This window comes from Phoxinus phoxinus (genome assembly GCF_949152265.1).
Source record: "Phoxinus phoxinus genome assembly, chromosome: 24".
Taxonomy (NCBI): domain Eukaryota; kingdom Metazoa; phylum Chordata; class Actinopteri; order Cypriniformes; family Leuciscidae; genus Phoxinus; species Phoxinus phoxinus.
In genome coordinates, this window is record NC_136899.1 from 11,389,035 (window position 1) to 11,413,478 (window position 24,444).

At 35.5% G+C, this 24,444-nt stretch overlaps 1 protein-coding gene across 2 annotated transcripts; it reads right to left on the reverse strand.

The window, feature by feature from the left end:
• Positions 1-184: 184 nt before the first annotated feature.
• plcd1a (phospholipase C, delta 1a) lies at positions 185-22,584 on the reverse strand. 2 transcript variants are annotated; one of them, XM_079602414.1, is made up of 15 exons: positions 22,418-22,584; positions 16,521-16,679; positions 9,443-9,671; positions 9,093-9,222; positions 8,668-8,896; positions 8,044-8,245; positions 7,808-7,952; positions 7,566-7,718; positions 5,465-5,620; positions 4,762-4,921; positions 3,658-3,774; positions 3,379-3,557; positions 2,821-2,956; positions 2,578-2,727; positions 185-2,488 (listed from the first exon to the last, which is right to left on the reverse strand). In XM_079602414.1, the coding sequence occupies exons 1-15, from the start codon at positions 22,446-22,448 to the stop codon at positions 2,400-2,402; spliced, it is 2,265 nt and encodes a 754-aa protein (XP_079458540.1). In that variant the 5' UTR covers positions 22,449-22,584; the 3' UTR covers positions 185-2,399. The 2 variants fall into 2 exon arrangements, with proteins under 2 accessions (XP_079458540.1, XP_079458539.1); XM_079602413.1 differs by lacking the exon at positions 22,418-22,584 and adding an exon at positions 20,929-21,094.
• Positions 22,585-24,444: the final 1,860 nt, after the last annotated feature.

Below are 24,444 nucleotides of genomic sequence, written 5' to 3' on the forward strand. Positions count from 1 at the left end.
ATTTATTCATCAAATAAATGTTTTGACACATTAAAAATGAACATTTAAAGGTACGACCCAATAGAAATGCTTTGTAAATGTCTTGCACATAAATGCAAAATTATGGATTCTGATATTATCAGTCACGTACAACATGTCTAAATGCTTTTTAGTACTAATAAAAACAAGACTGTATGGCAAGAAATGTTTTTTGAGATGTTTAATTCAGTTTTTAATGAATGTAATGGTTTATCACAGCATTTTAGAGTCAGTAAAGCCATTTCGTTCCTGTTAGGAGGACGTCAGAACAGGACATGAGACACAGATGTTGTTATGGCTTAATATTACTGATGTAACAACTTTCCTATAAGGCACATTAGTTCAAGAACAACAAAAATATAATTTTTTCTAGAGCAGATAAAAAGCAACAATACCTTACACCAACAACAACGAATACAAAATAAACACCTTAAAAATATAAAAGACACCTATGTAAATGTATAACTTTAGTTTATGTTATACACATGTGTAGTGCAACTCTCCTACTGCTCTTACAAGATAACTAGATACACACCCGCTGTTCAGATTCTCATAACATGATAATGAATATTAGCTGAACATGTTTATCAGAAAATATCAGATAGCATGTATTGGTAATATGGGATGAATGGTTCATTTGTATCCTGAGTTCACATAAAGAACATGTATTAAAACTGAGCATTAGCCATTGTAAGCCACTTTAAAAAGTATTGACCACACAGTAATAAACTAAATTATTACAGTTTAACACATTTCACACAACACTGAACACATGGGTGCTATTGTTAAGATTAAATCTCCTCTTTACAGGCACGTTTACAAGACAACAATGTGCTAAAAATGGAAAAGTTTTTGCTTTATGTTTTTTTTTTTTTTTTTTGCATATAGGCAACGTTTTCAAAACGATCCCCGTTCACACGGATCCTCGGAAACGATTAAAAGCGCTGTATTATTCTGCCAGGCCAGTAGTTGGCGATGCCACTTTGTAAAGAAACACTGCGCACCTAGACTGAACTCGTAATGCGCATGACGTCACTGTTTTCACAAATTCGGATTTTGAAACCCATTTTTAAAAGTTTGCCCCAAAAATGCCGTTGTCGTGTAGATGAAAATAAAAAGTTTTCCGATTTTAGTTGAAAATGGTGTTGTGTAAATCATAGATATGTATTTCTATTTATTATATGATATAGATATCTATGGTGTAAACGGCACCTAAGATATAATTTTGACTAAAATAAAGGGTCCGTTTACACAACTTTTTATGTTAAATTTTTAACTTTTGAATAAGGGTTTCAAAGTGCAAGTTTTTGAAAATGATACTTTTATCGTCTCCGTGTAAACTACAAAAATGCGAATTTGTCATGCGCATGCACATTCCGTGTGACATTGCCAACTACTGGCCTGACTTGTATAATACGGCATTTTTGCAGATATGTGTGAATCATATCTGAATGGTCATATCTGTACGTAGGTGAAAAAGACGGTTTAGTTTTTAGTACATAAGACTTCAAGGTGATGTTTGGCCAAGAACACAATTTCATTGATAATTAGATAGAAATAATATACAAACACTGTTCAAATACTCTGTTGATGTAAAAAAGCAACAGTGTAGTATATTTTTAAATACATATTTTTAATATTAAAACATAAATGAGTGTTAGGTAAAATATATTGTCCAATTACAAATCTTTGACAGTAAACAGTTTTGATTGAGTTTTTTTGGTGATAAACACACCACTGATTCAGACAGGAAAGAGACTGGGACATTTTTACTTTTTAGTATACTAAATCTTCTTTAAACGTTTAACATTTTCTGCACTCACTGTAGAGTAAAATCTGTGTAAATCTCCAAAATTAAATTCAATATGGTAAAATTGAGTTGAAAGTACTTCTTTCTTAATGTTAGCCAAAAATAAAAAATAAATATTACATTTTTAATTTTTCTAATTCACTTAAAATATATAAAAAATATATTTAATATTTTAAAAATATATAAAATAGACTAAATAACTATTAATATTTAAATTATTGATAATTTATTTTTAAACTATTTATTCAAGGCAACAAAAAAAGACATGGGGAATGTGTAGAATGTTGAGTGTTATATGATTTGTGCTTAAATATAAAAAAAATTTGGCTGCAGGTTCAACAAAGACTTTTTACCCCACCTTCTAAAATGAACCACACCTACTAATTCCACGAAGCACTTTAAGGTACATATTGGTACTCGTATAGTGAGGAGGGCTAATTGGTAAACTGCAAGGCACATCATAATAGGAAGTCCAAATCTTATCCTAGAAAGTGTTAGGTTTAGTTGATTGCCCTTTTCAGTGATCTGCACACTTTGACATTGAGATGACTGAGAGGAACGTTGCAGTCTCTTAAGCATCTATAATCATGATGTGTACAAACAGTCCCGCTGAAGGAAGGAGGATTCCTCTCTTTGTGAGCAGAGGCACATGCCGGTATCCTGAAGACAGAAGATAGGACTTACGGTGAGCAAATTCATAATAACTGCACAACAGAAAGTCATTTTTCACTTATTTTTCACCGGCTCACCATTCTGCATGCAGGTGAAGGGGATAGTGTACAGGCCAACCAAATCATTCTGTACACCAACATCATGGTCCTCCACCACAAACCGCACCAAAGCCAGATCAGGCACATGAACGGTGAACTGAAATCTTGTATTCCACATAGGATTGAAACCTGTAACAAAAAACATTGAAGTGACCTACACTTTGGTAAAAAAAAAAAAGTATTTGCTAAATGCGTAAATGTAAATGCACTGTTGACACTTGCCATTGTTTTCAATGTGATGTGTCTGTTTGCTGGCATTGTCATCTGGCACACCGTAGATCTCCACTCTGACGTGAGGGTCCACAATGGACCTCTGATTGTCCTTATTGATCTTAGGCAGCTGCTGGGCTGAGATGATCTGAACAGACATATAGCCATTGGTCACGGTGTTTGGATTGGTTTCGATAGGATTGCATTTGGTTTAGGAATTAAGAATACACCAGTGTCATATCAGAAAGGGATTAAATCATCAGTATCAGTCAATATTGGATAATTGTTCATCCTCATTTCCCCCATTTTTACGTTATCTTTGCCATCACAGACACTCACTTAAAGTTAATCTGTAAAAACACTAATTTAATAACACTGATTATTCTAAATAGCAAATCTCAAAATTAATATTCAATTTAATATTGTACATTATAATGTTGTAATGCCTAAATTTACTTGTAGCATTTAAAATTATTGTTTTTTTAGGGTTGAGTGTTTCATTTTTAATTAAAATAAAAAAAATTATTATTTTTAAAATACATTTAACAGTGCAGGACAGAAGAATCTCACCATGATATGCAGGGTCTTCTTCTTCAGCCAGGGGCCTACACGGAGTTTCACGGGGTCAAACTGGGACTCCGGGTCCCTCAGAAACTCTGGCTTCAGTATGTAGCCACACTTGCCATTAGGTAAAAAGCGGGCCTGGTTCAGATCCATCTCTTTACAGGAAGTCTGGAAGTTTAGAGCCACTGTAAACCAATTTTAGGGATAAAAACAGATTAATATTATAAACAGACTTTCTGAATTGCATTAGACTCATATTGTGTCATATCACAGAGGGCTTTGCACCTATTTGGCAGCCGGCGTTCCACAGTGGCACCGGATTGTAGTTGGATGAATTGGTTCTGGAGCCGGCTGGGTAGATTCTGCTCAGCTTTTCCATGTTGTGATGAATAAATCCCATAGCTTTGAGACATTAGCCAGAAAATGTGATATTAAAGTACATCTGACAACATCACTCATATTTTAGGCAAAATGTCTTTTAGTGTTTTAGTCAGGCCGTAAAGAGCGCTGCAGTGATTTATATTTCCCGGAGGTTAGCATCACACTGGTTCCCTCCACAAAAACCCAATAGAGTATTTGGATTATTGCAGAAAATAATCTCTAAGAACAACAAAAGTTTGATTCTTACATGTTTTTTTCTTCTTCATGATAATCTTCACAAATTAACTGCAAGCCTTTGCTTTCAAAAACAACAAAAACAAATTAACTTTGAAGCCTAAATAGAATTGCCTGAAGTAAAAGGCTAGACATAGGCTATAAACAAACCACACAACAGATGAATGACTTTAATATCATGTAACGGTGGTCGCCCAACAATATAATTCCATTATTAAAGGGGTACTTCACTGGGCTTTCAAAAAAACGTGGCTGCCTATACAGTAAAAAGGCGAAAATGGTTTTAAAATAGCTGCCTGACTAGAGAAAACTGAGAAAAAAAGCTGTTGTCTTCCTATTTGTCAAAAACTTCAACATCCACAATGCAATGGGCAGGTTGCCGACCAAGGCCACTCCTACCAGTCTGCTATGGATACACTTCCTAGAGTCAAATAGCTCCTTGCTTTAGTAGGAAATACTCCTTAGCAAACTTTTATTCATAATGGTGTCGACTTGTATTGTTCCTGGGTTTAAGAATGTAAAGGCTAAACTGAACTGGATGACTAGTACGAACACATTGTTTTAGGCCAAACGGAGGGAGTAATATTATATATTTTATGCCATAGAATAAAACATGAAAATATCTTGAGCTTGTGATAACCACAGACCTCATTTCAGGTATTTAACTGAAAATAAAGAAGGATGGAACCAGAACTGCTAAAATGCTACTCATTTCCGGGGTTTGGCCAACAAAAATATGTCATTCCTGTAGCACTCTATCGTGTAGCCCTGTACCTGATGATTCCGCCAGATTCATTGCTTTGCCCTCCTTGAAAGATGCCATTTCATAGAAGGCCTGATTATCTCTTGACAGCTCAAAGTTGCTGAAATGGACACTCTTGCAGTAGATGACCAGATCGGACAGCTCCTTAGCCAGCTTGATCTTATTGGAAGTCTACAAAGTAATCAAAAATAGGTTTTAATTACTGAGTGCAACATACAGTAAATAGACTTCACACATGCAATGACAAAGGGCTGCCAAATAAGCAGAACAAATCTGTGGTCTAATGATTTGAATCAGGCTTTTGTAGGAATGTCTGTGACAGCTGAGTCTGCCTTATCTACCGCAGATTTGTGTATGCAAATATACTCCACGGCCCTAAGTATACTTCGTGGAGTCTAGTTTGTTCTCCACTCCACTTTAATAGAAAATACAATGGTTTGAAATAGGACTTTAGATAAGATCAGAAATTAACCTTGTGATTAATTCGATTTAAACCAAATTCTGTGCTGGACTTCCAAATAAACTATGGTGAGTAATATTTGTACTTATATTTGGTGTTTTGCGGGTGTTCATTTTGTAGCACTTGACTGACAGCATGTTTTCCAAAACTGAAGTCTTTACGTTCTTCCAGCTCTTTGTAAATCTACATTCCAAAGTTGTTTAGCAGTTGTTGTGTTGTTGGACTTTGAATGACTGTACAGATTTTCAACACACCTTGCCTTTGGGTTTGGGTTCGGGTTCACCCTCTTTCATTTCAGCAGCCTCGTCTTCCTCCGACACACTGTCCACATCCTCTGTGGTGTTGTTGTTGAAAGCTGCATCCAGTTTGTTCAAACGCTTGCCCTTGATCAGGATACGTCCCTTCAGCTCCTGCAAATGTAGGTGAGCACTTCTTTTTAAAAAAATCTTAGAGACTTTAAACTTTTGATTGATAGTGTACAGTATATATTTTTGCCTGTGTTATGACAGGACAGTGTAAGCAGAGATAGGAACCTGATCGGGTAAGGACCATGAGTCAGAACTTAAACTCGGGTCATCCACAAGCCTATGGCTCTGACTTTTACTTAACATTTATTCAAAACTCTTTCAATGTTAAAATTAGAATTATATAATTTACCAGACTTTAAAAATGAGAGGGAAAAAAGCAAGCATTACTAATTTATCAAATGGAGACAGAACCCAAGGGGTGTGGGATAGGTATAGTTTTGTGTGAGAAATTCTACATAACCTTCACATATAAGAAATGGAACTGAAAGATGATGCTTTACTATTGTTTGTGTGTGTTTTTGCGTGTATGATGGTTCATGGCTGAGCTGCCCTCAGGCTGAAATATAAGAATCTTCCTTGGTTTCCATCCTGCTACAGTTTCATTTAGAGAAACTGGAAGAACTTCTCAGTGCGGGACAAAGCTCAGAGTTGAAATTTAATTCGAACAGGTCATTGAAAGTAAAAAGTTTCAAGCCTGTTGGACAAGCTCATAAACATAGTGACGTCATCAATCAGAAGCCCCTCCCACCCCACAACCAAAATAAGCAACCTGTCTGAACTAGTACTGTCTTGTCATTTGCCTTTCAGAATGCAGCTCAAAAGCTTGTTTAGGTGAATCATCAGGAAGTGATAAATGTCTACAATCAAAAAAAGTTCATCTGTATTCACATAATCAGCTCTACTGATAATCCCTTCCTCTCTGTCTTGAGCTATTTGAATTCATGGATACAGAAGTAAACAGGAAGTTTGCAGGGATGACGAGGAAGTCATTTGAGGAAAGTGGGGTGTGGTGAACAGAGATTTTTAAGAGGTTTAGCTTTAGAAATCTGTTTCTGTTGTCCACCAGGTGGCAATATGTAGAGTCATTTATCATATGCAGAGTTGTGTGCATCATTTCTTTATCATAGCGCTATACAGTGCAACAGTCAGGTTCCAGACGTAAAGACTCCATTCTTTTTCACCACAGGGAAATTTATTTTGAATGCTAGATTATTAACATATAAACCATTTAAAACAAACCTCACTGTAAAAAGTGATCAGTTAACTTAATTTGAGGAAACCCGCTGCCTTAAAATTAGGAAGAAAAATAAACTTTATGCGGAATTGAAAAAAATTTTCAATAAGTTCACATAACTTAATTTTTTAAATTACAGTGCTGTTGTGAGCTCCGAGGTTGTTAATCGATGGTAAATTCTTTTGTTGAAGCCACCTGTTTGCATTGTTTCAACTTATTTTTAAAATCATCGTGTTTAACAGCGGAATTCGTGGTGAAAAACTACATTACCCATGTTGCTGTATTAAAAGTTCCACCAATCAGAGAGTCGTGGCAAACTCTGTGTGGAACGCCCACTCCCATCAAGCACCACAAATTACATTATCGAGTCGGTCTCTCTACACTTTCAAAATAAAAAAATATTTGTATCTATATATGTATATTTTGCAATAAACTAAAATATATTGTTTCTATAGATATAATCAGCCATAATAGCTTTATATTTCTCCATTGTTTTTAATATGATTATGTCATAATTCTAATAATTCTTTAGCCATTAAGTACACAGTCGTGTACCTTTGTTTTCGTTTTTTTTGCCAATTGTCTTTTTTGCTTCAAATAAATGTTTGTAATGTTGTGATTTATCTCATAGCTGGTCGGTTCGGTTCATGCTTTAGAACGCTTTAACAAAGACCTTTTTGGAAACCCTATAGGAAAAATGAATGGAAAAAATACTTTCGGAGCCAAGGCCGCTGAAAAAGCTAATTCACTCTATAGAATAAGCAGTGGTGCAGGAAACATGCATGTAAAACTTTTTATTTATAGTGGTCTAACCTCAGGTCCTGGAAAAGCGGTGGGCATGTTATGCCCTAGTGGTTGAGTGAGCAGAGCGCTGCCCAGGATGGAGGTCAAGTGATGGGCCATGATTTTCTGCTGACCTATGGTGCAGTGGTTCTCCAAAGACAGGATCACTGGATATTGTGAGGTCTAGCGTAGCAAAGAAACACATGTTTTCATAATCCACAAAGCTGCTAATATAAGTCATCACAACATACAATTCGTGTCATTTCACCCACTTTGAAAGCATATTCTTTGATGGCCTTGATGACGTCTTTGAAGAGCACTTTGGATGTGAGCGTGTGGCCGTGATAAATGACCGGCTCCCCGCTTTCACCGTCCCAGCAATCCAGCTCCACACAGCGACATCCCTTCGTCAGCGCCCTAAAAGACAACAACCATTGCTTATGGAGGAATGCTTAATATGTTAATGCATTGCTGTTGAGAATTCCTGCGTGAACAGACACGTTCGTACTTGATATAGGCTTCTGTGCTGCTAGACCCCTTCAGCTGGTCCCCCATCAGATAGGTGTTATGGGAAGAGGAAATGAAGTAATGATTGAGCGGTTGGCGCATGTCTTGGTGCACGGCTTTGTGGGCGGGGTTAAAGATTGAGCTTTCCTCATGGTTCAGGTACATCAGGAAACCATCTTTGCTCATGTGTTTGTTCAGTTTGGCTGGGTAAATATAAAAACACTGTTTAATTATAATAAAATCTATTGTAAAAAAATATATACTCAAACTTTGTTATGATACATCTGCTATTTTGATCGTGTAATTCAGGTTTACGATGATTTTGTTCTTTCAACCTAAATTATATTATATTCTCTAATATTAGATTTTAATGATCTTATTCTTATCTATCTATATATATATATCTATATATATATATAAAATATCATTAAAATCTGGATGACTATGTGTGTGTGTGTGTAATCTGTGTATGTATTGTACAGTATATATATATATATATATATATATATATATTTATATATTATATATAGTATAGAGTATTATATTATGTACAATATTATAATAGTGCGATATTGTGAATATTGTGTTATTTGATGTATTCTTCTGGTCATTTATGTGCCATTACCTATTTCATCCACCTCAAATTTATCGATAAGCTTATGTGCATGATCTAAAGAAACCGGCTCCCTCTGCTCTTTTTGGAGGAAGTTCAACAGGTCGCTGGAGCTCATCTGTCCGTTAGTATGAGCGTACTGTTCATATATTACATCAAGTTCCTGACGGTGAGTCAGCAAATTGTAGAAGTCCTTAATTTCGGATCCCTCCAGAGTGTCTGAATTTGATGCGTCACATTGCTGAAATATATTAAATAAAAAATAAAACAGTTATTGAGGAACTACAACATTTTCTTTTTTAAATTTCACCATTTTAGACTTTTATGAATTGCTTTCAGTGAATTTAAAATTTTTCTTTCACCCGAAAAAAACCCTATAAACTAGCTGAACAAGTTTCAATTAAATTGACAGTCAAGCTTTATGATATGTCTCTCACCTTGAAGAGCGCCTCAGCGTAATCGTCGTCCACCACAATATTGATCTGACGTAGGAAATGCTTCAACTCCTTCAAGGTCATTTTGTTGTCTGCGTTCTTGTCTGCCTTGCGCATGCAGTTATAGATCCAGCTTTTTGTGTGATGTAAGGACTGAATATTAAATGCTCGAAATATATAGTATATAATATATTAGTTGTTTGAGGCAGAAATTTCCCAATTAAAAAGTTTTATATAAATGATTGTTGCACTTTTTAAACATAGTAGGCTACTTTTAAATTGGCGGTTTCCTTCAATTACAACCATACTGACAAATGAGTTCAGAGACAGGCTTTGGAGATGTTCAAGGATACTGTTCGCTGTTCTGTAGGCGGTTGAGTTTGTCCATACTGTTGATGACCTTCTTCAGACCGCTGACCCAACTCTTGGCCTCCTCTTTAGATGAGGCCATCAAGTCTAGGTTGCTCCGTCGACCCTTGAAGACGATGGAGAAGCAACGGTCCTCCACCGAGGAGTCAGAGTACTTCTGCAACCCCTCAGTCTGACGGCCATGCCGCACAGAATGAATGTCCTCGAGGCTGACTGTAAAAATGGCAAGAGATTTTTACTTTAGAGGAATATTAATAATTTTTGAGATTTTTAAGTGAATAAAACTGCTATTCACAAGAAATATTTGTTAGTCTGTTCTGTTGGCAAAGTGACAAGAGAGACGTCTGAACTCAGAACAGTGATTTACAACATAATTACAGCCTGAAGCAACACATTATTTCTGAGACACATGTGATGTGCAGGTCTGAACATGAAGTGGTGCAAAATAAGTTCATTTTGACACTTAAAACCTACAAACCACTAAAAGCTATAGTGCAGCGGGCACGATTTAATGTTTAAGATTTTATCTCTTAACACAGTTTCAAAAAATGAATTTGAAATGAGCAAACTGGATGCAGAATGGAATTTTAATGAAATTTGAAAAAATTAGATAAAAAGAAATGGGATTAAATTAAGTTTATATAACTGCTTTAAGAGTCATTTTTAATCATTTAATTTTTTCAGTTTAAATTACCCATACAGACAACATAATTTCTGAAACATAGGATGATATTGAAGGATTAATTCACCCAAATATCTCACCCTCATGTCGTTCCAAACCAGTAAGACTTTCGTTCATCTGAACGTTCACCTCAACACACATGAAGATATTTTTATATCTATTTTTATAGACGTGTGTAAACCAACGAGGTTCAATCTCGTGTGTTATGCAGCATCTTTGAGCTTCTCCAAGAATCAATGAGGTTCATTCTCGTGTGTTAAGCGGCACGGTTGAGCTTTCACAAGAGATTTGTTCTAAAGCGTCAAGCAGATTTGGTTGAGCTTCAGTTTATGTCAAGGAATTAAATGTGGAAAAAATGACTGAAATAGTATTTTCTTGTAAAATGTACTCCAATAATTACTGTATTTAATGTATACATTTTTCATTAGATTTGATCATTTATATATTTTTTCTATTTTATTTAATACGTTTTTTAATTTTATGGATTTGTGATGGAAGAACAACTAATTTGGAATTAAGTCTTAATTTAACATAGAATATTAATTTAATCGATTCATTAATTTATCCCTAATTTTGATGTCATAATTGTAATGTGTACATTCGGTCCCTGTTCATTAGTTAATTCCCTCGTTTAATAATTAGTTAACACCTGTTCTGTTTCATCGATCATCGTCTGCCTATTTAAGCCCTGAGTTTTCATCAGAGTTTTGTCTGTTCTCGTTTGGTGATGGTTGTTGTGTTTGCACTTTCTCCAGAGTTTACCCGTGTGTTTGTATTATAGTATTCTTCATTTTCATGAGCGGTTTACACAGCATCCTGTGACAACGTTCAGTGGCATTATTTGTCAAAATACATGTTGTGTCTTAACTAGTTATCTGTCCTATTTTTTGTGACTGTGCTTATACGGTATTAATTCAGTAAATTCATGTCATTCCTAATCAAATTCCAATTTAATATGTGGGATGAATGGTTTAATTCGAATTCATGCTCATGAATTGAAAGTGAGTCGATTCTTAAATTCATAACCAAAAAAATATTTTGAAGAATGATGGTAAAAGACACTTGACGGTAGCCATTGACTTCCATAATAGTTTTTCCCATTGGAAGTCAAAGGCTACCGTCAACTGTCTGGTTATCAAGATTCTTCTTTTGTGTTCAACAGAAGAAATAAACTCATAGTTTGGAACAACATAAGGGTGAGTAAATGATGACAGAATTTGATTTTCTGGTGAACTATCCTTTTAACTCGAGAGGTACATGAATAATCTTGATTTCTTAATCAATCAATCTTGGCTAAGCACGGCTGTATGAAAGATAATTCATTGCAGGCATCACGCCAGACACTGATAAGAAGCTGATAAGCTCAGTGGTGTCCTCCTGTTTGAGGGTTACTGAATGGCAAACACAGCTGTACAATTACTCTCCTCCAATGGCCTCTGCTTTAATCCCAGTGTTAAACAAATACAAGGACAAGCTCTATTCCTCTCAAATCATGTGTATTGTGCGGTATAGGTTAATGAATGGAAGAGTTCAGACGTAATCCTCAGCCAAACACATGCACACAGACAGGGGGAACCCAAACATGGGTGGCTATCTGTCTCTGCTGTTACCACCGGAGAAATGTGTGAACAGAACTGAGTCGACTTTTTAGTTAGAGCTTTAATTGACCTTTCTGTGCGCAAATACATCGATAAACTGCTCTACCTGGAAGTGAGACGCAAGTGAGATTTATCGTAATCTCTCTAGCAATCAATTCGTGATCCCAAATAAAACAATTAGACACAATAGATGGCTTACTGAGAGGAATCAGATCAGGGTTTGTTTGTGTGTACTCAGCCGACTGGAACAAAGCAAATACAACACGAGCCACTTTCCATGAATAAAGTGCACTTGGTGACACATGACGAAAACAGTAAAGGCACGGATCCTTTTTTTGTGAGGTCTATTAGACATATTAGACAAAAAGTAATTAAAAAGTAGCTAGTTTTAAAAACATAATGGGTTAAGTCTAAAGCACACGGCGCAAGTGCACTTAGGGTGAGTCTGAATCCACTTTTGCTAGTTTAACAACAGGAAAAATGGTCTAAAAGGGTTGCCCATATTCTCTTAATGAGCAATGGGTGTGTTTTTGGGCGTAACATGCGATAAACCAATCAGAGTCTCATCTCCCATTCCCTTTAAAAGCCAGTTGTTAATATTACAATTACAATATTAATCTTTTACATTGTAATCCGTTTATTTTTAATATTTGGCATGTTTGTGTGCTGCTGCGCGTCCTGTGAGTGTACGCGCGTTGTGGACTTGACTATAGGCGCATATTAACGCCTCTTTAAATAACAAAAAAAATATTGCACCATTGACTTTAGACTAGGTTTTTGATGGTCAATGGCGCAGTCTATTTCAGTTGCCTCAAAATAGCAACGCGCCAACAATGCGCCTGAACACACCTCGCTTTCAGACCTGGGCGCACAAATGGGCGCAAATGCATTTGCTATTTAAACAATGTGGCGCAGGACGTGAAAATGATAACTGCGTCGGGCTGAAACTAGCAAAAATCTGCGCTGCATTGAGCTGGGTGTATGATACGGCCCCAACTGTCTGTAAACTATAAATACTGGTGATTTTGGCCTGTTTCACTTAAAGATGTTTTACCCTCTCATCTATACTGATAAAATCAGCATAAAACGGAAGTTGCGATATCTGTTCTTCCCTATGGTGATGTACATATGAGTGGAACAGCTTCTCGAGCAAGAAAAACATATAGGGCAGAACTTAATTTAGTCCATCAGGAACTGTTGTTTTTTTTTATTTATGAATTTTATATACTTTTTTGTAAATTAATTAAATCCCGGATAAATCATTTATAATAAATACTGCAATATTCCATTCAAAAACAAGAATTTTTATTTCATGGTGATTTTAATGTTAATTTGTTCATTTTAATAATCTTAATGTTAAAATAATATTTATTTAATTGTAGTAAAAACTAATTCTAATTATTAAAAAATGTATTAAATGATTAAATTATAATTTATAAAAATGTATTTAATTCATGGGCAGTCCTGTTACCCACTCTTGTGTAGTTATTTTTTATTTAATTTGACAGAATTTGTCTTTTTAATTAAGATGTTTATTGCTAGAAAATGACAACAACAAAAAAAAGTTTTAAAACTGCGTAGTTCACACTAACAAAAGGTTAAGCACTTCTTAAGGTTCTAGCCTTGTCCATTTGATGAAAAGATGAAAAACTTTATGCAAAAGCTTCACACAGTAATTTGTACAGTATTTGTGTAAAGTTCTGAAAAACCACAGCTGGAGATAATCTGCTGTTTTACATGTGGTGCATGCTCACAAATAATAAATGAAATGTAACAAAATATGGGGTCTGTAGGAGAACAATTTGGATAACACCCAATCTCAAGTGAACGGCTGAAAGAAAGCAGTGTCAAAGGCAAGAATCCTTCAGATTCAATTCAAACAAGCTGACAGAAAGGAAACATTGTGCGTGGCCAAATTCTGACCTCTTATTGTCAGATTTTATCAGATTATTATTGTTACAAATATTCTATTAAATACAATACAGTGTATTGTAACAAAAAAAAAAAAAAATTTGGTTAATAATTGCACCAAAACAATGTAAGTGGATAATTTTCTTCATGTTGCAATCTTTTTTCTTATCACAATTTAATGATGATGATGCAGAAATTGCACACTTCAGCTTTAAGAATCATTGTTCATGTCTTCTGCATTCATGTCACATCATTGGTTTATAGTTTCTAATGACCACTAGTCCTTGTCCACATATGGTTGTTAAACCACATCCTGTGAGAGGTACTCTCTTTCTTGATTCCTTACACACAGAGGAGAGAGTTTAATTCTCAGAGCCACCTGATTTTAGATATAATTCATGATAGAGAAGAACTAGGCATAAGTTAAATACTTACTGTAAAATAACAGCAGTAATGATTATGCCTTAGCAAGTCCCACTTAACACACACTACCAGTCAAAAGTTTGGAATAATTTCGATTTTTTTTTAAATGTTTTGGAAATAAGACTTATGCTTACCAAGGCTGCATTCATTTAATCAAAAACAGTAAAAACAGTAATATTTTGAAAATATTATTACAAATTAAAATAACTGCTTTCTATTTGAATATATATTTAAAATGTAATTTATTCCTGTGATGGCAAAGCTGGATTTTCAGCATCATTACTCCAGTCTGCTGATTTGATGTTTAGGAAAGATTTATATATATATCATAATTATTATTAATCTTGAAAACAGTGTTGCAGGAAACGTTTATGGAAAACGTGATACATTACCATTAAAAGGTTTGGGGAAATCTTTAAATAATAATAATAACTTTATTCAGCAATAATACATTAAATTGATTAAAAGTGACAGTAAAGACATACTGATACAAAATATCTTTATTACAAATAAACAGTGTTGTTTTGAACTTTCTATTCTTTTTCTGAAAAAATGCATTATGATTTCCACAAAAATATAAAAAATCAAAAACTGTTTTCAGCATTGATAATAAGAACCATGATTTATAATTGAGCACCAAATTAGCATATTCAAGTTTTTCTTTAACATCACAGGAATAAATTACATTTTAAAATATTAAAAACAGAATGATTTAAAATTGTACTAATATATCTTAGTATTACTGTTTTACTGTATTTTTTTAATCAAATAAATGCAGCCTTGATGAGCATAAGAGACTTCTTTCAAAAACATTTTAAAAAGTGTATATTATATTATATTTGGGCACTTTCTGGACTGATTTTGCCTCATGTGACCTCTGTTATAAGTGACAGTGGTGGGAGTGTGACCATGTGACCTCTTATTGTGTTCTGCTGGAGGCGGGAATAAACATGACAAACGCGCTAAACATGGGCAAAATCTGCTCATTGTTGTACAGATAATAGGCGCAAACTATGAAACAGGGCTTCACACACAGTACTGCAGCTATCATGGAGACAACACTGAGGTAGATGTTTTACTTAACTTGTCAACAACAGAGTTTAAGAGAAGAAAAAAGTCATTGTCTTATTTCTGGATAGTTTTACAGAGGGCAGGGCCGCATCAGCACTAGTATTTGATAAAAACAATCTGTTATGTTTCCTCTGTTTCTTTCCCACCCCTGCAAGTCCATTTAACTTGAGATAAACTTGGCACCATCACTATAAGATAATAAAAACCTCATTTCCTGTGCTTAAAAACATGAAACCCTTGTCTTTAAACTAGTATTTGATGTTTTATAGAGTAAACTATTTGCTCCAAGTCTCTTAGAGGAATCATCCTCTAATGTTTCAATACTTATATTAAGCCAATTAAGATCTGTTACAGTTTAATACATTTTCCAAGCATTCTGTCACCATTTATGTCATAGTTTTGAGAACATAAAAAGAGGCCGAAGCGCCCCCGCTGCATGTGCAATCCATCTAATCATCATTCCTGGCCAATGGGAGTAAAGCAACTGTCAAAACACCTGACTAATGGGTGAAAATATCATGTGAGCGGGACCAGAGGGTTCCCCTGCTGATATCTGGTGTTTTAACTAGAATCCTTTGATTTTGTTTGGTTCTGGTTTCCTCACTCTCACACACACACACACACACACACACACACACACACACACACACACACACACACAAGCAGGACATAGAGGAGGCAGGCAGGTTCTGGCAGACAGCAGATAAAGAGGCCTGATCTGAGGCCTTTGGTCAGGAGGAACCAGGCCGGAAGCTATGAGGAGCAGAGGGCTCTGGACAACATGTGGGAAAAACATTTAAGATCACCACAACATTTCGTTCCCCTCCTCTCCGGTCATTTTGTCCGAGATGTTTCCTTTCCGCCCAACCTTAAAGCCTTTTCTGGCCTTACAGATATTCAAAGTATTTGTGGGGGAAGGTGAAGGACAGGTCTAACTACACTCTAAAAAATGCTGGGTTGTTTCAACCCAATTTTGGGTAAAATATGGACAAACCCAGCCGTTGGGTTAAATGTTTACATTACATTTTTAACCCAACATTTGGGTTTGTCCATATTTTACCTAAAATTGGGTTGAAACAACCCAGCATTTTTTAGAGTGTACCGGTATTTATTTACAGCTCTGGAGACTATAAAGATGAGTTTACATTTGATGTGAGGCTTGCTGATATCAGCATGAGGTCATTTATTATCAGGAAATTACATTTAATGAAAGGTTATCTGATTACAGTGTATCAAGCAACTTTTAATATAATAATGTATTTGTATTGATATATATGTATATTATTATATATTATTATATATGTATATACAATATATTTGTTTACATATATATATATGTGTCACTGAACTAAATAAAGAGACAGCAGTTATACTTACAGCTGGAGTCTTTCTTGAATTTCTTGCTGGTCTGTTGCCACACAGTCTTGCAATCTTCGGACAGCCGAAAGAAGCGGGTCTTCTTCCATGAGCTGGACTTCACCTTTACTAGGCTTCCACCACTCAGCAAAAACTGCAGGTCTGGATCGCCCTGCAAACCTGAAGGTCAAGCAAGTATCAAGTTCACGCATCAGTGCAAATGGATTTCACAAACGTCATAACATGCTCAAAGTCCACTGTCAAAGTATCTCAATTTATGTATTTTTGGAAGCTCAAATATAAAGACCATGTCACAAGTTTGAGTGGGCTCAATGTTGAGTCATTCATAGATCAAAGCTATTTAAAAAGATTATAAATGTTTGCAATAATGATAATGACTGGACACACCTCTCTCCAGACAAAAGAAAAACGTTCTTGCACAATTTACATAGTTTTGCTGAAGGTCAAAACCTGCTGGGTGAGCTTGAAGTATGGTAGAGGTTACCACGACCATTTTCTTTGACACGCTTTCATGCTGTAAACTGTATATCTACACATTGTAAAGTCTAAATCATTGAGTTTTACTTTTACCATTTACCATTCCAGTGAGGTTTGATAGTACATTTCTTTAAAATGCACAACATTGATGCCTTTGAGTAACTATATAGCTTTTCGGTTTGAACAATATAAACAATAAACATAATTTTGCTTTGTTTATTTATTCAGTTCATACAGTATTGTATTGTTTTCTCTTCATTAAAGTATCCTAAATAGTACTCATAGTCTGAAAGATAAAACTGACACGTACTGACCACATGCATTCACACACACAGCACTTTTTCCATTTTGCAATGATACTGTGGTTATCTTTGTCTTGTTGAAACCACAAACCCACAGTGCTGGAATAGAGTGTGGTACACTTGCATCCCTCACAATGCTTCCAACCCTGTGAACACTAAACTTGGTTAGGGTATTTATCTTGACAAAATTATTTGACAAAAAAGGGCCAAAAAACAAAACACAGCTAGGTTTTATTTTACAATGCAAAAAGAAAGAAAAATTTTTAAACCAAAAAGCATACTGACTACAACATAATCAGTTATTAATATTTCATATGAATATATACCTAGTTCACTTAATATGAGTTCACTTTCCAAACAGCTATGTATGATCCATACCATTTTCAGGATTGATTTTATTTTTTACACAATTAAGCAAGGATTATTGCATCAATAAAGATAGATAAAGATAACCACAATTGCACTGCAGTGTGGAAAAAAATGTGTATGTGCGGGGGTGGTGCGTGTGTAGTCAATTCATGTCAATGTTGCAATAAAAGATCAGTCTTTCCATTAAATGTTTCTACTTTTCTACTTGAATTTGGAACAATAAATAATTCCTGCAAAATCCTGATGAGATGCAAAGCTGTCGTCCTGCAGCAGCTATCACAGTGCTAATTGGCCCAACAGTTGAGTTATGAATATTTCCAGCTGATTTTCCTCTGAACCAAGGGTGTGGGCAAACCACAACATTGCTGACATTTCTTCACGAGCTCTTGCCATAGAGGCTGTTTATGAGGTTCTGGCTGCACTCAAGCAGAAGGCGGAGAAATTATGAAAAATCTGAGCAGATTTCAGAAAGGCATCCGCATACTTTGAAATGGAGCTGAAAGCATTTTTTTTAGTGCTGGGATGGTTGTCTATGTTTACTCTGTGTAAACTCTGTGTGTGTGTGTGTGTGTGTGTGTGTGTGTGTGTGTGTGTGTGTGTGTGTGTGTGTGTGTGTGTGTGTGTGTGTGTGTGTGTGTGTGTGTGTGTGTGTGTGTGTGTGTGTGTGTGGTTTTATGTTGATGACTGATACTAGTGTTATTGCAGTCTTGAAAAAAGTGGTGTATTTAACATTTATGAAAATGTATCAGGCTTTTCATCCCTACATTCAAATCACACTCCAGAGGTATTCAGTATGTAGATGTCGCTAAGTTCAAATACTTTTCTGACTTCTCATTACCGTGACCCTCAAAAACTTGATAGAAACAGGGCCAGGCACGATTTGCAAAGTCAGTGGATTTCAGCTGTGCCACTGCTGGAATTAAAGCCAGAGAAGTCTGTAATACCTGGGGGAAGCTATTCGTTAGCATTCCCATTCATTTCAATGGCGGTGTAAACGGGGAAACAGGGAAAGATGTACTAGTCAAGTTTTTAAGGGCCCTCCAAAACAAGACTATACTGTATTTCAATTAAATATTATTTAGCAATATATATTGCACAATACACAGTTAATTTTGAATGGCCATCAATTAATACATAATTCCTCATGTACACTCTAAAAAATGCTGGGTTGTTTTAACACAATTTTGGGTCAAATATGGACAAACCCAGCCATTGGGTTAAATTTTTCAATTGCATTTTTGATCCAACGTTTGGGTTTGTCCATATTTGACCCAAAATTGGGTTAAAACAACCCAGCATTTTTTAGAATGTATTACTAAGGATTTTTGTAGAAGAGCCGTATTTTCATACCATTACAGCAAAACGTTTGTGAGTCATATAAGACAGCTGACAAAAGAAATTATGCAACTCAGCACGTGTAACAAATAAAAAAATGCCAAGAGTCTTCTTCTTATCTTACTTGAATTGAAACCTGAATGATTTACTCTAAAAAATGCTGGGGTTGTTTCAACCCAATTTTGGGTCAAATATGGACAAACCCTGCCGTTGGGTTCCATTTTTAAATTACATTTTTAACCCAACGTTTGGGTTTGTCCATATTTGACCCAAAATTGTGTTGAAACAACCCAACATTTTAAGCAAAATATCCAAGCTGCTCTTTCCTGTACAATAACAACAACTTCTTAGTTTGATCCTCACCATGACTTCAAAAGACTTAGAATATAATGCATAAGTTGAATGAAACATTTTTATGATGCATTTATTATGCATTATTTTATTTTATTTTTTGGAGGATGACAGCTCTTAGTCCACTTTGTGCCCTAAAATCCTACCTTGTGTAAACATGTTAGCCAACATTATTACGTCATTTTAGGCCCACTCCTCTTCCAATATATAGACTTCTCTGGATAAAATTACTACACATGCACTACACATTTTTTTAAATTACTGTCAATGTAGTCAGATTCAAATGTTTATAAGGCAATTATTAACAAGTTTTTACATGATTTAATAAGTTTTCATTAATTCTTTTGAATAATGTAATGCTTTTACGCAAAATCAACAAAAAATGCACATAATGTGTCAAAATAGCCATAACATAAATTGTGTTATTAATTTAACACGTTCTTTTTGAGAGTGCATAATGCTAAAGATCACCACAAATTTCTATTTTCTTTTGGATCAAACTAAATTTAATCAAAGATTTACATGGAAGCTCTTATAATTATTAAAATGTATGTAAACCAAGCAACTGAAGCATTCAAATACATTTAGTTTCAGGGCACAATTAAATGATGGTCGTAATGCTGATTTTGTAGCTGTGTTTTGGTGCTGTATGCATACCCTTCAAGGCTTTTTCCATTTAACTACTAGATGGAGAATTGCCATCGGGGAACAGATAGAAAAGTGAATAAGGAATTCACGACTAGTCAATCTTGATATTGCATCAACAGAGCTTAGCCGACAGTTGTACGATTAAAGTGTGATAAGTCAACCCCCAAAAACGTTCGTTCTTACTTGGAAAAGTTTGTAATCCTACACTCAACAAAACAGATCTTCTCTGCTCCATTTGGCTGGGATGTAATTAAACACCATACCGCAAAACATCATAAAGCAGAATGGGATAATCCCCATTCCTCATCCCAAACATGAAAGTAAATCATACAGTGCTCCTCTTTTATGAAATCTGCAGTCCTGTTTGTGACTTCCCTCAAAAGCCATCTTGACTGAATCCATAGTAATCATCCAATGCATTTCATCATGGTGTATTAAATGCTCTTAATGTTTAAATGCTTTTAATTCTTCATATTTATAGTGCAGTTTCTTACAGAAACAAAACGTCACACCCATTGACTTGTGCAAGATGTTGCAGAGATTGGTTGACATACATTATTTATCTAATAAACAATGTGAGCGCCCAAGTATAGTAAACAATATTATTTTCAAATGATGTATGTGCTGTTAATGCTATTTTATTAACCTTGTACAGCCACTGAGGCTAGGCTACACACTGTTTACAATAATATTTATAAATGGACAGTGAGTTCTGTTAACTTTTTACACACTGTTTAAATAAGATCCCATTGTTATGGTTTTACAGTAACAAGTAGTGAGAAAACTATAACCATGTCATTTAGGAGAATACTCCACTTTCTGGAACTAGAGCCACAGAAGTTCACAGCTCTCGTGCAGTTTTAGTCCACGGAGGGATATTTATAGTAATTATAACGCACGACGACCCGACATAATGCGACACCCACCTATGCGTATCCCATTCTCGTGTGCCACGTTCTTGCACTGCTCTTGATAAATTAACTCCTGCGATTTCGTCCTTTTGCGCGGCTTAAGCCCACAAGACATTGTATAAATCCTTAACGGGATCCTGTAATCGACTTACTTTGGGTAGAAAAATAACACGACGGGAGAAAACCATGACGTTTGCAAGTCTCTTTCTATGGGGCGGGTTCTAAACCTGCAAAAATCATTGTTTTTGTTCCGATTCACTTTCTCTATACGTAGTTTCGCACTGGCATGTTATGGCATGCACTACGGCCTTGAAATATACCTAATACACCAGTAAAAAGAGATACTTGACATCCGTTTTATACGTCGATTGGGGTCTATTTAAACGTTTTTTTGTTTGTTTTTTTACTTTCTCCAAACAGGTTTGCGTGGTGTAACCTGATTTTGCCGGTTGCCTTCCCTCTAGTCTAGTGTTTCGCTCATGGAAATGGTGGTTTCGAACGAATCATTCTCGTTCACTTCCATGTTTGACTCGTTAACTTCGTTGAAGTCTCTCCCTTTTAAAGAACAGGATTGCTGACCATAGCGCGAACCAATAACAATCCAGTGATTGGTGTAAAGAAGCATTCCATTGACTGGACCTACGAACGACCCCGCCCCCTTTAATGAACGAGACAAGACTCGAAAAACTGTCCGAGCTTCACTCGTCTTCACACATGGATGTGCATCTGCTGGACAGGCGACATGTCGTTAAATTACTTTTTGTTTGTCATTCAAACGGATGCAGCAGAACAATTTTAAATGAATGTGAAAGTAATTGATACCAGATATTTAAATTGACACAAAGCAATTGTGTCAAAAACTCAAAATGCAAAGCTATTGCAAATGCAATAAGCTAAAATGCTTTTTTTTTTTTTTTTTTTAGCTCTATTAAAGTCATATCTAGCAGTTGGCGAAATCTATTTGTTGTCATTCGTGTAATTTTGATGCTTAAAAAACTATGGAATCTTAAAGATTTCATTTTCAAATCTTTTAGTGAACCGGTTCGAAAGTAGCCGATGAATCACTAGTTCAAACGTAATTTGGGTGGATATGGCGCCTTCTTGTGGTTAAACCCTCGCGTGACATTAGTCATTCGCACTTTCGCCGGCTGAAAAATGTTTCAAGAAAAAGGTTATAAGCTTCATAAACTCCCGTATTTTCCCCCCTAACTTGCATTGACATGGTTTTATTGCGAACTCACACTCTTCTCTGCATACTACAAAGTTCAGAGATGTAGGCTACAGGAGAGCAAAATGTTATACTACTAAAAAAGAAGGCTAATGCAGCATAATAAGACAACACGTCCCATGACTGCGGAAAGAACATTTTTGCGAAAACAAAAATAAGGGGAAAATGCAATTAAAATCACTGGTGTTTCAATAGCCATCATGAATAGCCTCTGACACTTCAAATCAACTGTTAACTTCTCACGCGGAATAAACATGAAATCAATGCAAAACTTACCGAATCTGACAGCATTTTCATTGACTTCCATTTTTTATTGTAACTTATTTCTTTTTCTTTTCTTTCTTTCCTTCTTTCAGTTGGAATAGGCTATATCCCAGTTGGACAAGACGTTTTGTGTCCCGAAGTCACCCAGAGGCTGACTGGGTTGAGTAAAGCCCGTGTCCTAAACCATCCACTGACGACTCTCTGGAACCCGCCTACGAGAGCAGTATCGAGAATTCGCCAACACCCACAACAACACCGGTCTTTCAAGTCTCCGTTTTCAGTTAATGATGCCCCTAGAAAAGTTTAATTTGTTTCCACCCATTATAAACGACTGAATTTTAATTAAGAAAGTCTACTTTTTGGTGATTTGCAGAAGGATTTCCTCAGTGGCTGCATATGGTTTTGATTCATTAGAACTCCATTCTCGTCCAGCATTTCCACTCTTGAGTGTTCTTCAAAGACTGACAATGACCTAGGTGTTGCATTTATAATCTGACCCTCCATCTAGATTTGTTTCCTAAGCACAGCATTCACAGCCTATAGCCTATATGAAAATAAAAGTCTTTATAGGATTCAGATTCAGATTGAATTCCCACTGCAATCTATCTCAGTTTGTTTTGTTTTGGTGTGCCATTTCAGGATTTGATTGGAAATAAAGGGGTGAAACTGAAATAACACAACTACACAAGAATTTAATATAAAGGCTCCAAAATGGGTTTTTGCACAACCTTTAAGTGATCAGTTCCTAAAATAATTCCCATGGATGTTTTTTTTACACAATAAAAAAATATGTTATTAACATATGACTAATTATTAAATATTTATTTGTTTAGTGGTTGTTTTGGTGTTAAACATCCTTCTGCTCCTGAAGCCTAGTAGTCGCCTTTTTTCGCCTTTGTTGACATTGGCTTTTGGCTTGCTTGCTTATACTGTAGTTGGGGACACTAAATTGAACATTTAATTTAATATTCAACAATAATCTTGATCTGCCTGCAATGACACCATTATGAGAACTGAACTTGAACGATGACAACACAGTTTTCTCCAGAGCGGCTATATATAAATGAAATTAATAACTTCTTTACAACAAAAAACATCGCTGAACTTACTTAAGATGGACTGTGAAGCTATTTTCTTCTGGAAACAAAGGTTGTTGCATTATTTTCCTGTTATCTCTGTAAAGCTGCTTTGAAACAATCTGTATTGTAAAATGCGATATATATGAATAAATGTGACTTGACTTGACTTAAATGTTTCATATTGATTTGTTGTGAGTGATTGTGTTGCATCATAGGACAAATCAGAACACTGCCAATCTACATGGTAAGCGAACAGGAGGAAACTAATTTTGTCTTGCAGGGCGTGAAGCAAAAAACAAAGTTGAGGTAACAAAATCTATGAACTCAAGCAAGCTTCAAATACTGTAGGTCACAGGTGAGTCCAATGGCGTAGACTAGCACATACAACCTCTTTGCTTTATGATGATAGGGATTTGAAAATCATCCTGCCTGGCAGCTTTCAAGCACACCCTTCAAATACCTGATCTACAGGTAGTAGCTATGCATAGGTGTTCACAGTGTGCAACACATTTTTGGATTGCGTTATGTTTAGTCATTTATGGCCAGCTGCATATCTATACAGCGACTTTACTCTTTGGCTTTTAGTTTTAGGTAATTGTATGAATTAGGCTATATTAAAAACTAGCACCATCAAATTGATTAATCGCAATTAATCACATCTATCACATCACGATTAATTGCATTTAACATGAAAGTTTTTAAATGTGTATATATTATTTACAGAACAGACAAGTGTGTGTGTGCGTGTGTGTGTGTGTGTGTGTGTGTGTGTGTGTGTGTGTCTAAATAAATATACATTTTAAAACTTTCATGTTATGCCATTAATCGATTTGACAGACAGCTAATTAAAATGTGTAGATTTTCTCCATAATTTTATGATAAAAAAGTCATATCGCATTAAAAACAATATGTAGGTGAAACTAAAGAAGATAGCCTAAGGAAAGATGGCACACTTTTAAA